Raw genomic sequence first — 17,311 nt, forward strand, 5'->3', positions numbered from 1 at the left:
ATGCAAAGAGGAAAAAACAATGAGAAAGATATTTGTTTTCGTTACACCATCTCCAGGGAGATGCTAAATGTTATCATAGATCCATACCTACAAGTCTTTGTAGACATGGATCTGGTTCAAAATCGATGGGTGGATGCACGGGAATGCTCATGCGCCACCCATGGAACGCCTCGCAGTTGCAAAGTAACACAAGGTTACTTTTTTATTTCAAAGCATTGCAAATTGTGATCTGCTAGATTTACAAACCAAGGCAAAAGACTTTATACCGGGTCTGCATTAAAAAAGTTTGGTAAACTATTCGTAAATCTGGACATAAGTTTGCATGTAGGACAGGGTCACTTGAGCATTGCTAAGTTCTGGTTTGTGCTGAAAAAGCCTGGTTCAGGAAAGAACTCTAAAAGCACCATATTGATTTTGAGTTCTCTTCCTATTCTGAGGAACTATATTGGCCTGGTTGGTGTCCAGTAGGGATAGTGGTTTCATGTTCGGATTAAAACCTAAGGTCCAGATTTATCAAAGGATTGCATTGCCCTTGTGTGACGTAGGGCAACGCAATTCTTAAGTCAGATTTACCTTCTGTGGCACTGCATTACTTGGTACGGTCACTGCCTTGCATTACTGTGCACCAGGAAGGCGTTACATGGGGGGGAGGGGGTGTTCTCACACATCCACCCATGTATTTTGGCGCATTCCCAGATCTGCCAAGACAGGTAAACATGGGACTGCGTCAAAATTCTACCCCTTCGCGACAGAGGAAGCAACTTTTCTATTTTTATTTTATTTCAGGGATCAAAGGGCACACCCATCATGTTATGAGGCAAAGACTGAAAATATTATAAAAACTGTTTTAAATCAGGCTGTTATGATGTATCTAAATTTGAACAAGTGAAGATGAATGAAAACATTTCCAATATTAAATACCTCACAAGCTCTTCTCTGTAAAGTTTTAAGAGATATGGAAATTTAAAAATCGTATCTCCTTATTAGGAGTGCCACAGACTGAAGAGAAAACCTGTTGCACCCAATTGTGTTTAGGCTAGTTTCACAAAGGACCAACTTAAAAAAAAATGTAATACTTCCTCTTTAACTCCAATTCACTCCACAAAAAGGAATTGCCAAATGGTGGTCCAGGTATTGTACACGAGAAAAAAGGAGTTGTGTCCCTATCCGTATTAAGAAAGGGCAGGGATACGACTCCACTGCAGCTGCCCATGAAGCATTAGTGTAGAACAATAAAAAAAATTATTAAAAATCACACAATGGAAAACCTTTTTTTTTAAATGACTCATTCATTCATGTTTGGACCTTTCTGACAATTACCCCAGGCTATTTTGGGTTAAGCGGTCCTTTACTTTGAGGGGAGCTTGATGAACTTTAAAGAAACAATATGCTTTTTAAAAAAAAACACACACACAACAAAATTGTGTGTAGCTGCTGACACTGGTCTCTGTTATGGCTACTGCTTCCTGGCGAAATCGACCAGTCTGGACAAGACCAAATTTGAGGTAGCAGAGACGATGTAAGCACAGGCGTGCATTTTTCTTTTCCTAGTTAATATTTGGGTGTCTTTAAGCTATTTTTATTAACCGTCCTACCAACAAATATGAGGCCATTTTTAGTGTTCTCTGCAGTAAGAGCATGAGGAGGCAGGAGAGCTTTCAAGACCTGGTCTGATGACATGTAATTGTCTCACACACAAGTTAAGGCTGATGAAGTAGGCCCATACCTGGGCCAGGTTTGAGGATGTCATGAGGTTCTGAACTACAGTCTCTTCTCAACTTAGTCAGATTAAAACTGCAGATCGGAACGTCCTGAAACCACCAGACTGAGTGGAAACCATACCTAAATTCGACATGTCAAAGGATTTGGAACTGCATTCTCAATGTGATGATGCATTTTTAGATGCTGTCTACTGGTATTTTCCAATCATCTTGCATTCACTAAATTGTAGAAGACAATGGCACAGTGTATTGGATGCTACGTTAGCAACAGTGCTAGGCTATTAGTATAAACGCCACTCCATGAGATTCTGGGAAATGCAGTCCTGCTCTTACCTAAACTAAGTAGGGGCATTTTCCATTATCTGGCAGGCTTACCATGTCACGATTTTGCTGAGGATTGTACCAGCCAGCCTGTAGAAGACAAAGGTCACAACAGATACTAGAATGAAGCAGGCGGAAGCTAGAAAACTAACAGGATTGTTTGGTACCAAAGTTATTGCAGATTTCCCAAGAGCGGCTGCCTGCATGCTAGCCCTATCATGCTAGCTATTTCCGGCTATCTTGCTTGTACTACCCTCGGAGTAGCACAGATCCCCTCAGGTGCCCTTCTGTTGTATGAAAGGTTCCAGGAAGCAGAACTTCGGAAAGTCACTATAACTTTAGTACACATTCGCCTCATAATGTATTAACACAATTTCATTTTTAATTACGGAGGTTTCTAAGAGTGAAGCGATGTCTGTCTGAGCAACACAAGAGGCTACGATCACCATGGCAACCAAAAGAACAAACCTTGGAAGAAACACATCACATCTATCTGAGGAGGTCACAATGATGTGCACATAAAGAAACATTAAGATCCATAGATGAGGCTCTATTATAAAAATAATTCAAATGTACAATTCTTAAAAGTGTTCAGTTCATTCTTCACATCCTATAAGTCCGGACTCCACCAATGTGCATAAGATGTCCATCCATTGCCAATGAGAGGACAAGGGAGATGTTCCGCTGTAAACCATAACTACTGGAATGATGATCGAGGTGTCTTTGCAGGCACTACTGTATCATATTATGGCATTGGCTGCACTCACGCTGCTGATGTGCATCTGTCTGTTGTGGCTGGCTTTGCCATTTGGGCACTTGGAAAAATTGTCCTTCTGGCAGACAAAATACTTGGAGATGATCTTCCGAAACGTGCAGCGGAAGTCCTGAATTTTGTAGGCATAGATGATGGGGTTGACAACAGAGTTGGCATGTGAGAGGATGATACCCATGAACATCACCTCACCTGGCTTTTGCAAGTGAGGCGCAAAGAGAGTGAAGCAGTTCAAGATGTGGACAGGTAGCCAGCAGAAGGCAAAAAGTCCCACGATGATCGCCAGCGACTTTGCGGCATTCACCTCCTTCTGCAATGTGGACTTGATTGTTCGAGAGTTGTCTGAGCTGATGCACTTGAGCTCGATCTGCCGCAGCTGTTTGCGGGCAACCATGAAGATTTTAATGTAGATGCCCAGCATGAGCAGCAAGGGGAGCAACACACAGCCAAAGAAGTTGAAGTAGACCATGTAGCTCATGGTAACCACACTCTCAAATAAACAATTGATGGAGCATCCCTGGGAGCTCCAGCCAGTCTCATTCATGTTCTTAGTTCTGTTGACCCCACATTCATCGTCCCACCGGTTCCAGCCCATGAGTGGAGTGAGACCAATCCCAAAGGAGAGGATCCAGATGACTGCAATGGTGCCTCTTGCTCGTTTCCCCGTCACCAAACTCTTGTATCTGCAAAGACAAATTCAGATATTGATCAGTAAGGAGAGTCCAGAAGAAACAATGCCTGTAGTGATACATAGCAAATATTCCCCCCTAAACAGTCTTGAAAAGCATTATTACACTAACTCGAATAATTGTTCAGTCTCATGTGCCACCGGTTAGGTGGCAGGATTCTATAATCTAGGATGCCTTCCTGTAAAACACGTTTTACTCAAGAAGGCAGACCACCTTAGTCCAGGAAGGCTGAATCCATGAAAGATTTGTAAGGGTGGCCACTATCTATGTAAATTAATTCCATCCAGGTGGTGCACTTGAAAACCTGGTATTGATCCGGTCCTTCAATGGACACTTCTGTTGTTTAGTCTTCCTTCTTAGAAATGTCATTGTTACAACCTGTTACTAGGTAGCATGAGGCTGTGTATAATACCTAACAAGCACACAGGGGCCATCTAAGAATCACTGCAGTTTTGCACAATTTTTTTCCAAGAGTTAGCTCTTGATACTTTGAATATTACTTCCTACAATTTGAGTCAGAATACACAACTGTGATTCTAGCTGGATTGCTCATTCATTGAGGGGTGCGATGGCCTGGCCACGGCAGGCCAGTGGCATCCAACAAGGATCACATAGCCAATGGTTTTCCAAACAATCCTGCTCCGACCCAGGTTGAAGACTCCGGTGTTAGCCAACGGAAAAAAACAATTTATCTTGAAATGTTGCAACTAAATACAGCTAACCCAGCGTATGACCCTTGTGAGTATATACTCTGTAGTTAATAGGTTGCTTACACTATATGCACCTGCTAATCATGCCTTAATAGGTTTCACTGTTGCATGATCGGAGTGGATGAGGGCGTAGCCAACAGAGCAAGAAACACAATCTGTACCTACACCCTCAATCCTAAAAAACATTCTTGTATATAGACGAGGAACTGCTAGCATGGTTTATTCATTACTGGACCTCTTCCGAGCCGTATCGGTGCCTTAAAGGCAATATTGCATTTCCTTAATAATGCATATGTTATTCTTGATAGATAGTTCCAAGTGATTAAATAAAAATAAAAAAGGGTGATCACATTTCTCGCAATCCATTGTGAACATATCGTTATAAGTGTACTTGCTGTACTGACATAAGAAAAAGACATAACTGCTGGACTTAAGAATACACTTTACATAATTAATTGCCCCTACGCTGCTATTACGGTCACCCAAGTCAGTGGTAGTAATTTCATCAACTTCTGAGGGTTCATGAAAGTCACCTTGCCGGTATCTGAACCTTGGGCCAGTGGGCTGCCGCTGCACCTTCTCCTGTAAGGATACCTACCTTGTGCCATCGTGAGCAGCATGAATGCTACCACTGGGATGGTTTGTGATGCAATCATGGCAGGTTAAGGGTGCATTGCCACATTTCCTTGTATAGTCCTAGGAGTGTTGATGCCTTGCTGATACCAGGCATCACTCATACAACAGATATAGAAGCTCCTGGAGCCCGGTAAGCCGACATAATCCCTGTTACTCAGAGCGGGATAACGCTGTGTATGTGCCCAGGAGGATCTTTGGCTCAACAGCATTTAAGCGTGGAGAGAAAACAAGTGATTTGCAGCCAAGGCTCTGATTAAACATTACGAGTGATGCAATGACGAGGCCAGAATTACATTTACAGAAGGGAATCAAATATTACTCTGTCAACATGGAAAATTGAGCTATTCGTTCTGCAATTCACCAGCTGGAAATCCGAGCATAAATATTGGTCGATTCGTGCATGTTTGTCATGCCTTGGAACGTAGAATAAGTCAAAATATTGGACGACACCACGAAGAAGGAGATCGGGAGTGAAATACTGAAAAATCCCTTCACTATGCACTCTGCTAGACTCACGCACACACCCTAGCACTATGGCGCAAAGGTGTGTGCGTGGCGCTCAGCAGCACATTCTGCACCGGCGCTAGAGAGGGAAGGAGAGGGCCATCTCTCTGTAGATATGGCTATCCTTGTCATGCAGGACTCAAAAGTGCTGTGCTGCGTTATAACTTTTAATCATTCTGGCCAGAGTGAGAAGGGGGCAGGACCAAAAGAAGCCAGCCTCTGCAGCTAGTGTAGTGGGGGCAGCATGTGCATCTGGTGTGATATGTAAAAGGCCATGCTATTCAATGCCATTTTGGAGGGATTAGGTTGTGCTTCCAGTGTAAAAGGGCAGAGGTCTAGGCTGCGCAGTTGTTGTGATGGGGGTGAGGGCATAGCAAGCATAGACCGGCTAGTCGCCGCTGGCAGTGCCATAGAAATGGTGCCAAAAAGGCCAGGCCTTTTTTAGCATCCAACCTTTGCTGCAGATAGAAGAGTTCCATTCACTGCAATTCTTTATCTTCCTTTACAACCCAACCGTCCGACATTTTTCTCACTGCAGTGTTCACACTTGTTGTCTTACACAGTACTCAGTGCCTACCCCAAACGTTATACTGCTTTAGGCAAAATACTCTTTGAACAGTTTCCTTTTCACACCACATAACCCACAAACTTCAGCAAGATGTAGATCATTAAAGAAGAATGAAAACACATTGAAGAGAACGAACACACCTGCTGATTTAGACCGCTGTAGGCGGGGCTAGTATTAACCACAGCACTTGGTGGTCCTGCCCTCTACTAGAGCCTCGGTCTAGCTTTCCTTTTAAGTTTGGGCTCCAGGGCCCATTTTGTTCACTGTGGTTGTTATGATCGTACATCCATTTACATCTCAAATCTAGAGTAAGCACAATTCAGGATGGGGTAACATGGTTGTGAAATGTCTATGCAAACCACTGGGACCCAAGTGTATGTTACAGTGTGATGGCATTCAGAAAACTAGGATAGAAAATGGGTTTCAATCGCCATGGATTGCCTTCTTTCTGCATGGGGCGGCACCACAGGATGATAAACAGAAGACTGCTGGAAATCTGTTCCCAAGGAAGATGCAAGGGCCTCCTCGCATCCACCAGGGAGGTGGGAAATCGAAGCCCATGCTCAGTTAGCGAAAGGAAGCGGTCATGGGGTTCAGGCAGCTTGTTGTTAGACAGCTTTCTGTTGAGCCAATCACAGGTATTATAGAGGGATTACCAGGAAAATGTCCTCCATTTCATTTCCAGGGAAAGTCAGACAATACCTGCTGCAAATAATAGGAGCTTCGCAATTGAAACTCTTTGCTGCCCCTGAAGAGTGAGCCAGGAACACCTTTCATCAAATTAATATGGTACTAAGGCACTTCCGCTTTGGAAGTTCTCCAGTTACCAAACGCCATTTGTGTTGCAATACTAACTCAAATTACTAATTGTACGATTGTTAGACAAACCACACCGTGAACAGATTACTACATTTTTCACACAGGTGCTCCTCAACCCTTAGTAAAGTGTCAGGATATAAGAGGCTTGGGTTTGGGCCAAGCGGGTTTAGCATTGAAAGTACCTTGTACAGAAAGCCTCAGGGTGTCAGATTTAGAGCCCATCCATCCAATGCCCACCCCTGTACTACAGTGTATAAGCCGGGATCTTCCTCAGCTCTTCAGGGCAGTGAAGCCCTGACCCCATGAATATAGACCATCAACAAACCACAATGGACTTGAATATATCCTCATTCTTCCATTCCATTGTGGGCGGGTGATGGTGCAAAAGATTGCAAGTCTTTAACAAATCACAGAAAGATGTGGCATTCTAGGACGGCACCAAATTGACCATTCTTGGAGGAAAACCAAGCTGACGCCCCTAAACTCAAAGTTTTTGAATATTTGTATGCTATTTCTTCATGGGTGACCTGTGCAATTACCTCTGGAGTGGTGGCCCATGAAGCCCATGCTTGGTCTCCTCCAATGGGAGGACATAAAAATGGGTGTACAGGGCGAAGAGAAAGATGCTACCTGTTCAGTACCAGTTCTATGTGACACAGACCTACCCTGCTGCTGTTCTTGCTGTAACTATTCAGAGCGAAGGAAACTTGAACCGAGGCTACCGGTGCTTTATCTGCTGCAAGTCCAAGACAGAAGCCTGCCCTGCTCTTGTGTGTGCTGTCCAAATGTGTACGAGGGAAACTTGGGCAGCTGCTCCCTTTGTTGTGGTTGTGACTGTTCTGTGCATGTGAAGAAATCATGTACAGCCATTATACTGATCTGCCTGCTCGGTATGGGGCACTCTTGAACTGCTCCTGCCAGTGCTGCCCAACAGTTGTGTGCCAAGGGATATGTTACTGCTGCTGCCCATACGGTTGGGGGTTAAAGAGTGAGGTCAGAGTGTTAGTGTGTTTTTGTTTGTTTCTGATGCTGTGCCTACCTTCCGGATAAAGACATTGTTGGGGTGTGCATTGTCCTCCTGCTGTGTCTGCATTGTGGGTGGAGGCATTTTGTCAACAGCGCTTTGGGAAATTAGTCTCCCAACCACTAAATGCATAGAAGTATTCTTTGAAAGAATGGTCAGATTTTGTGATACGTTTGATATTAAAGCAAAATAAGGGGTGAGTAATACGCTTTTCATTCATGGAATTTCAAACAGTGTCTTATAGAATAAGCTGCAGCTGTTATAGCCATTTTGCATTGATATAACAGACCTTTAATTCGAAATAAACCATTTTAAAACCAAAAGTATTTCACACAAGCTCTTAGAGGGGAGCTCTACACTCAATACTAGCTATTGTCTGAGAAACGGTAGTAGAACTTGGTCCTTATACGACAAATTAACCATATAACATTTTGGTCTCTCGCTGTGGCCTTGACTGGTCCTATCGATTCCTCCACTCTTAGAACTCCAAGCCTAATCTCAGACCGCGCAGCGAACTCCGCAAGCTCGAAGGGGTCGCAGAAGGATAGATGTGATGGACATGGAGCGTTGCGTGATCCATACTAAGCGACAAAAGTCCGGGATCTTGTGAAGTCAGGCTGATGAGGAGAGCTGAGGCAGCTCGATATCTTTGCCACCTCATCAATACTCCCACACGCTGGCAGCTGGGACACGAGCAATGAAACATTGGGCATTGCTCAGTAGGTCTTCTGGGGCCCTCTCACGCTCATATCAAACAGACGGCAGGTGCTTAGCTGGACCCCCAAGGATACCCTGCGGAGACCAATAGCAGAGGAAGCATAAAGACACAATTAACGCCTAATCCTTTCTCCGAAATCGGAGCAACAACGCAATATCCATCAACAGGGCTGAGCACACGAAGCCTTTTCGTGGAAAAGGACACGTGGCAGCCAGAAAATACAATAAGATGCGCAGAGGATGACAAGACCATATCCCTGATCTCTGCTGCCCACTCCAGTAAAGGCCAGAGGCGTGGCACGGTACGTGCTCTGTGCGCTCTGCTGGGCTGCACGGTCTGTGTGTTTATTGTAAATCAGTTCGAAGACCGCTTCACATTGCAAGATTACCGACGACGAGATAATTTGGTTACTGTCAAGCTTTGTGCTCTTTCTAGGAATTCAAGCACATAATACTATTGAATTAATATAATTGGTCATTGATTTATCGTACATGGAAGGAAATCTAAACCAGCAAAACAAATAATTGACTAGTTGTTTTTAAGACAATTAAATGAAGGTCATTCTCAACATGGCAAAGGAGAACTGCAGCTGATGGCGTGACCTTCGGGAAGGACAATTACCGAGACCACCGTTTGAAGAAAGTGTGTGTGGGGGGAGGGTAGGGGGGACATAGGAAGCACTGTTAACTTTCCAATATTTGTGATGGGTTGTGAGGTGATAATATTGGGTGAGGGATAACGAAATAGCTTCACCAGACAAGGGAATCAAGCCGGCCATATAATGATAAACAAAAATGAACTGATCGCTTGAAGCAGGGCTGCCCAACTAAGTTCCAAGAGCAGTGCCAGATCCATGCCAGATTTGGAAGATATCCACTTATTGCGTTTTCGTACATTGAACCCAATTGGAATTAATTTATACAGTCAGCCCATGAATGCAGGATCTATGCTGGATTTTAATGATATGCACTGTGTTGGAGACCACTTGAAAGGAATTTTGCCATTAAAATAGGTCACTACCATGTTCCACATGAGGGAATAAAGCAACTAGTATACAGGTAATGCCCAACATAATTACAGATTTATATTTTGAAGAGACAAGGGCACCCGAGCTGTGTAGAAGGGACCTTGGGTGTGAGTATCTGTATAGAAACAATGGTCCCTCACAACATTAATTTGCTTTTGCATTTAACACAGAGATACAATGACATCTATGTTCTTATATCCAAATAGATGTTTATACTTTAATACAACTATTGCTCAAAAAACAAAAAAAGGGGGACAAATTACAACAAACAAAACAGGTTGCCAAACTCCAGCATTGGACATGTTGCCCAGAATACAAGTGAGCATTGTGAGCCAAGGAACATACACATTTGCACCATAGCAGTTTGCAAAAACAAAATTCTCATTTGTGTCAAGGTGCTGATGTCGACGTTTCGATCCCTTAACTAGGTAATGGGATCATCATCAGGACATTATAATTTATGCCTGAGAACAAGGTCTGCAGTTAGGATTCACAATGAAGGTCCAGGTGAGCGTGGGCCTTCTACGTCAGCAGCAGACTGATAATGTTGGTAAGGACTGAATCTTGTGCGCTTTGCATCAAGGTCATGATAGAGTGGAGGCCGGTCATCTGGATTGGGCCGGGAGGGGTTTCCAGGGTTCAGGGTATTGTGGGGATCTTGTACACAATGCTTCGATAGGTCATGAGGTAGTAGAGTCGACGCCAGGCATCAGGGTCAGCCCGGAGGGAGCTTCAGGATCCGGGGGATAAGCAGATCTGGTGCATTACCAAAACCATGGTGAACCCGCGGTCAGCGTGCCATGAAGAGGTCTTAGATTTGCTTTTCATTACTGCTTATCCACCAAATCCTGAAGCCCCACCCGGGTCGAACCTGATGCCCAGCGTCTATGCTACCCCATCACGACCTACTGAAGCACTGCATAAAAGACTCCTGCAATTCCCCCAGACGCCAAAATCCCCCTTGGTGCCGACCCGGACGCCCAGCTTCCACTCTAATGTGACCTTGAAGCAACTCGCACAAGATTCGGTCCTTACCAACATTATCAGTCTGCTTCAGATATGGGAGGCCCACGCTTACCTGGACCTACATTGTGGATCCTAACTGCAGACATTGTTCTCAGGTAACAATTATAATGTCCTGATGATGATCCCATTACCTAGTTAAGGGATCGAAATGTCGACTCCAGCACCTTGACAGAATTAAGAATGTTGTTATTGCAAAGTGCTAAGGTGTTAATGTGTATGTTCCTTGGCTCACAATGCTTACTTGTATTCTGGCCAACATGTCCAATGCCCGAGTTTGGCAACCTGTTTTGTTTGTTGTAATTTGTCCCACTTTTCTATTTTTTTTGTTAAATTCTTTGTATTGAAATATAAACAACCATTTGGATATAAACATAGATGTAATTGTATCTCTGTGTTAAACGCAAAAGCAAATTAATGTTGTGAGGGGGTAATGTTACTATACAGCTACACAATTACGGAAGCACTTGCTGCCAAGTTGTTTTAGTTAATAGCCTCATTTATTAAAGTTATAAGGCCTGCTTCTAGGTACACACTTGTGGCATATCGGAGTTGGAGATTCTCACCTACTGGTGAATTAAAATAATCTAGATGCTGGTGATATTTTCCCCTCAGCATAAAATAGTCTCTAAAAACGCTCTAAAACAATGTGTACACCCTCCAATACAAAAAAGTTAAAAATAAATGAGACGCATTGCACCATACATTATGTCCAGGAGAACACGGTCACTTACAAAATGGGTTGCTCCTATAAGAAGTAGGCATCTAACACAATTTTATGCCTTGTGCAACCAAGGAGTAAACACAGTATTGTACACTGTTTGATTAAAAAGTAATACGTTTTTAAGGAGTAGTTGCCATCTGGGCATACATTTTAAGAGGTGCCATTTCAATATGAAGTGCACATTTGTAATCGCCTTGATTCACAACCATCTTCTGAGGGGGTGTAGTCTACGGTCTACTTATTCCAGGATTAAGTCACACTTACTCATGAAAGACACTTGCCAATTTGAGGATAAGCCTTTTAGTGTTAAACCTAGTATTGAGCTCTGTTGAGGTAGCTGTAGCCCAAAGGCCTACAAATTCAAAACTCCTCTGAAGCGACTCACTCAGAGCCCCCCTCCCCAAACTCGGAATCGATCTAGTAATAGACCCAGAAATTCAAGGTGTCCTATTAAACTTGCTACTTAATGTACCCTGGAAAATTATTTTCACCATTTTACCACGGAATTTTGTACAAAGTGCAATTTTGAACTTGCCGTTGGTAGGTAACCTCGGATACAGGTTATTGACAGGGCAGTTTGGGGGGAAGGAGTGGGGGGGAGGGGAGTTGTCTGTGCGGAATCCTTTGGAAAAAGTAAAGAAATATTCTGTGGTAGTCAGACTGGAGGCCAAAAGCATGACACTAATATGGAGAATTTCCCAGTTCTGGAAACCTTCGAAATGGAGAACTCTTTCTTAAACTGTTACTGGACTAATTACTTCTGGCTTGTGAGGGCATTTGCACAAAAGTGGCTTTATTCCGATAAACCATGGTCTTCTAGTCATGCAGGCTGCCCTGCAGAGATAGAAGAGGTCTAACTTGATGAAGAGTTTTAATATGGTAAGAGGTTAAATGACAGTGACAGTTTGGCCTCCGAGTGAGCATTCGCACTCGAAAAATTGACTTAGGAGTGTGGCTACAGACTGCAAGAAAAACCGTTTGTATTCACAGTTGTAACCATGGTGTTCAATAGACCGTGCTCTACTGATGATTAATGAGTAGACATCTTTGTTTCCGAAAGTAGAAAATTGACCAAGCACCAATGTATTTACTGCTTTTCCTCAGTTTAGCATCTAGTGATTTCAGTCAGTTCCCTGGTAATGAAAACAGAATGGGAATCAGGACCAAATGTGTCTTCCTATTAGGTGGTCGAGTTTATGGCTCTGATTAACAAAAAAATTGAGAAAGGAATGACTGAAAAATTAAGTACGGAATATGTAGGTGTGTATTATTAGTCCCAAACTCAAACTTGAATGCTGTACACACATGGGAAAAATGTTATATATTTCTCTTTAAAATGTATATGTATTCCGCCCAAAAATACGATTAGTGCTTTTAAAAATAGGTTTGGCCTCAACTAAAACATATCCTTGGCAGCGCATTGCATTAGAGTAGGGCACTGAAGTAACTATACGCCTGAATTCTGACCTACCTGTAGTTTGTTGATGCCGGTAACTCGCACACATTTAGTCTGTGAATGTTTACCTTGCCACACCTTTTTTCTTGACAGTCCTCTGAAACCATGCTGGACCGGTAGGTACCTTGGCAGAATTTGATATGCAAGTGGATGACTTACTGAACTTTTTCTCACAAGTATTCTGAGGCCGCGTTGCACCTGGTAGCTCACAAGCATGTTGTATGAGAGTACGTACTTTGCTTAGAGTGACAGTTAATCAACACAAATAACAGATATGCTCTTGAAAATCCAGATTTTTACGTGGAAGTACCCCTTGCAGAGAACTAAGTGTAATGTGTGTGGTCGAAAGGTTTTATGGGAGAATTATGCATGTCACAAGGAAAAACAACTCCACTTTGCATGCCCCTCCCTACACATGAAGAACGGACAACCGATCACTTTTGTAAAGATTTTTATTGGTTTTTCAAGGTGACATGATAGAAAAACAGGCCACAGGGCCCAGTAGATGATCAAACGGTGCAATTAAGGTCCAGTACGGTTAACCCCCCCCCCCCCCCCGCTCAATGTCATGAGGTCTGCCTTCCTCACTCAGTATCAGTTCCTCTTATCTGTTGGACAACAGGAGCACCTTCATTCCCTTCCACCTCCCCTCCTCGTACCTAGCCTTATGGAAATATCACAGAACACCTCTGCATAATGAACAGCCCAGCAGGATCCCTCATGTGAATGCCACCCTCCGCCCGCTTCCCCTCCCTCTCCCCTCTTCCCCAAACACCCTGAGAAACTCACACCACCCATTCTCCCCCCCCCCCCCTTTCCCCCCCAGGCAAGCCGCTGGCTCATTAAAAAGGCCATTCATATCTATCTAGTGCATCCACCGTAGTCCATGTTCCTTACATCTCAAACCCCAGGGGTCAGTATTGTGGAGAAAGTCAGTGGATGCCCTCAGTTAGCCCTACCCAGACCCCACCATATGCTCAGGCTTGCAAGGAACCTCCGGGTTCAGTCGCCCCATGCTGCGCCCATCCCCTCTAATATGTCTTCTGCGTCCTCAAGCGGGTGCTTCACCAAGTCCACCAGTGCCACCCATGCACACGCCATTTCCATCGACTTTCATTCCCAGTGCGCATAGCCATTCGCAGTCTGCAGGTCCCCTCACTCTCCGCCCATTTCACTAGTTCCCTATTCCATCTCAGCAGGTTGGGGGCATTCCTTGACTTCTAGTGCATAGTAAGTTCCCTCTTCGCCAATACCAATCCTAAGTCAATGAATTTACTAGTGAAATTTGTCTTAGCAATGTGCGGAAACCAATGTAACAGGCAACAAGCAACGGACAATTGGTCCATGCTCGCTTTTAGGAATGCCTAAACAGTGACTCTGCCAGATCACAAAACTGCTGAAGAACGGCATTGAATGGCCTTTGAAGTATATGAAAGGAAATGGGGTTCTCAAAAGAAGTGCACACTTGGCTCTATAAAACCAGTGTATCGTAGATTATGCAACACTGAAACCGAAAAGAGCAAGCACAACTAACAGTAGGTGTTTCCTAGAACCATTTTAAAAGCAACGGTAGTTCCTAAAAAAAAGGGGAAAAAACTTGTGCATGGGTCTAGTAGGACTCCAAGCAGAGGTACCCCATGGGAACCCGCCCCGAGGACTGCTACAGCAAACTTCATAGGAAGGTAGAATCTTCCATCCACAGCACTCTTTGAGCAGCCAGATTTGGGCACCTCCTCACCATCTACCTGTCCATCACATGCACAGCTACTTAGGCCAGCCCATGAAGACAACAGCACACCATCTCCCCAAGCATGGCATGCACTCCCCAGTCCACCCTACACATTCATCGAATGCTCTCCCCCAGGCACACCATCACTCTGCCTAGCTCGGGCAGGCTCTGGCTCGCCATCTACCAATCCACTCTGTACACTCCCAAAGGACAGTCCTACACAGCCCAGCCACGATAGACTGGGGCACTTCATCTACAAATCCATCACATTCACTCCACATGCACACCATCACTCAGCCCACCCGTACTCTGGTATCCATATCTACTGGTCCATTACATACACTATGTATGCCATTACTCAGACCAGGCATACTGGGGTACCCCCATCTACACGTCAATTACATGCAAACCGTCATTCAGACCTGCCCAGGTGGACTACGGCTTCCACTCAGGGTTACCAATGGTGGCCTTTTTGCTATGTCATCGTCTCTAGGCAATGCCCTGCACCACTGCCTCCTGTGGAACCAAACTAGGACTCTCAGGTAACGCACAAGACTCTTGCAAGCTATTAAAGAGGACACAAACACCTAACATTAGCGCATTCGCCATCACTCTGGTAAAGTAGTCTTACATCTGGAAAAAGAAACGTTAGGCATGTGCACAGTGTCTGAGACAAAGGTACAATGCACTTTACCATACATGCCAATATTTTCAACCTGTGAAGTGGAAGAATTTTTTTTTCTTAGCAGAAAACGGGGGAACATATTTTCTCCATCGATTAATACTGCAGTAGAGGCAAGTTTAGGCGGGAGCCACCCAACAAAAAAAAAAAAAAAAATCGGGAGCATTCCGTCCAAATCGGGTCTATTGGCATGTATGACTTCACGCGAGTACACAATTTACGCTTTGCGCAGTTTCGCTATCTAAACTAATTTCTTCATTAAAAAAACATCCCTTCACCACCATGTAATACTGCACCTGTGAGCAGGGCTGGTGCTAGGCATGGGCAGTGTGGGCAGCTGCTCAGGGCCTCCCACTCTGCCTACCAGCATGGGGCCCCACACAATTGCAACACCCCACTGCTCCTCATGTACCCCTGTCCTATCCAATTGAAAGAAAAGTGTCTCTTTGCAATTGGGCCATGGGAAGATGTCCTCTCCCCAGGCCTCTTGGAGATGGTGTGAAAATTCCTATGGGAGGGGACACTTCCTCTTATCCAAATTGCAAGGAAACACACTTTGCAGGTTTTTGCTACAATTATGCCTCCTGTCTGGCTTCCCATTCAGAACCACCTATTGTCAGCACTTAAACTCTCCCCCCCCCCCCCCCCCCCCCCCAACTTTAAAGCTCAGCCCCAAGCAATTCTCACACCTTCAGCCCCATACGAGTTGTAAAAGAGGTGCTTGTAGGTGGCCAAGAGGTGGAGCTGCGGCCTAGGAAGAGTCTCCACAAAGAAGCTTCCCCGAGCCCAGAAGGTGTCACTTATGTAAATTATAGGGGCCTCGCACATTCCCCTTCGCCCGGGGCTGAAAATCCTAGAACCCCTTCCTGTGAGGTAAACACACTGGTGCAACGGTAGTGAGACCACCATCTCATCACAAGGGGTCAGTGCTGCCAGGCAACCACCGAGCCAACCATTTCTCAGCGCTCAGCCTCGGTTTCGTTTGCATACAGACAATGGGCCAATCAGCAGGGGTTTCAGTGACGGCAGGGCGCGCTGCGTGAAGGAGCGCGGGGCTTGACGGGCAGGTGGCTCGAGTTTCGGCTGAAACGCATCGATGATCTTGGCGTATGTGGGAAAACGCTGGCGGAACAAGGTAGGGCGAGGAAACAATTTGATTCCTGGATGTAAATAATATGGATTATGCGCCAGCGAAAGGTTATGATGTATCAGTCCGGAACGAAACGGTTGTCTGTACTGGTGTTTATGGTGCCACTGCAAGTAGTGTTCAAATCAAAACATGAATCGACACCAGAGAAACAGACGCCGCAAATAAAGCGAAATAAGCGTTCGACATAATTGTTTTTCCCCAATTTAGAGCACAAAGAAAGAAAACTACTTTCCATATTTATTGAGATTGAACTGAAGATTCTTTTGAAGTGCCTTTAAATATTGGGAGTATCATTCGCGGTATACTTCATAAACACATAAGCATGGTCAAACCATAAATCTGGTGTTGGCAGGCTGGCACAATGGCTAGATATTTTATTCCACTCCTTGGTCACAAAAATATAAAGAATACACGATACCGTCCAAACATGGCAGCCATTGCTTTGCCATACATTTAAAGCATACAGGGTTATTTAGAGCTGACATAGGACGTTTTTTAAAACTTTGAATACACTGGAAATAGGATACTGGTGGAAAGAAGGGTACTTTTTTGACTTTGAATTACTATAACCTTAAGACATAGGCTAAACACACATGGATCACTTACAAAAAAACCGAAAAAAATGGAAGGAAAAAAGCATTGGTGAGGTTATTGGCCCACGAGCTCTGGCAATGAAGTGCACTTCTTTTTAGCCATATGTGCACATATGAGGAAAAAAATGCTGTCAATCAGTGTAAGAAGGCCAATGTCGAAAGTGGGCTTACCGTGTTTTTTGTTGTGGTGCGCAAAAGCAAAATGTAAATGGCAGTTGAACTGAGAAATGGGCGGACCCAAAGCCATCTGATGGATATGTTAATGTATGGATTTAATATTACATGGAACTGAGAGCAAAATTAAATATAACCTTACAGTTTGCACTTTTTATATTGCATCATTAATAGAACAGCAAAAAGAAAAAGCCAAGAATCCACATAAACCATTTTCATTCATAGTTGTAGGTTGTGGTGTGTATAAACCTGCACAAGGGTCAATTTGTTT

General features: G+C 44.2%; 1 protein-coding gene across 1 annotated transcript in view; it reads right to left on the reverse strand.

Annotated features, from left to right (window-relative positions):
- Positions 1–2,573: 2,573 nt before the first annotated feature.
- ADORA2B (adenosine A2b receptor) overlaps positions 2,574–17,311 on the reverse strand; it is a 94,408-nt gene continuing 79,670 nt past the window's right edge. The window contains exon 2 of the mRNA XM_086955066.1: positions 2,574–3,497. Coding sequence (XP_086811192.1) covers positions 2,783–3,497 — 715 coding nt within the window. The 3' untranslated portion in view covers positions 2,574–2,782. The remainder of the gene's footprint in view (positions 3,498–17,311) is intronic.

Source organism: Lissotriton vulgaris, chromosome 2_1 (genome assembly GCF_964263255.1).
Source record: "Lissotriton vulgaris chromosome 2_1, aLisVul1.2, whole genome shotgun sequence".
Classification (NCBI taxonomy): Eukaryota; Metazoa; Chordata; class Amphibia; order Caudata; family Salamandridae; genus Lissotriton; species Lissotriton vulgaris.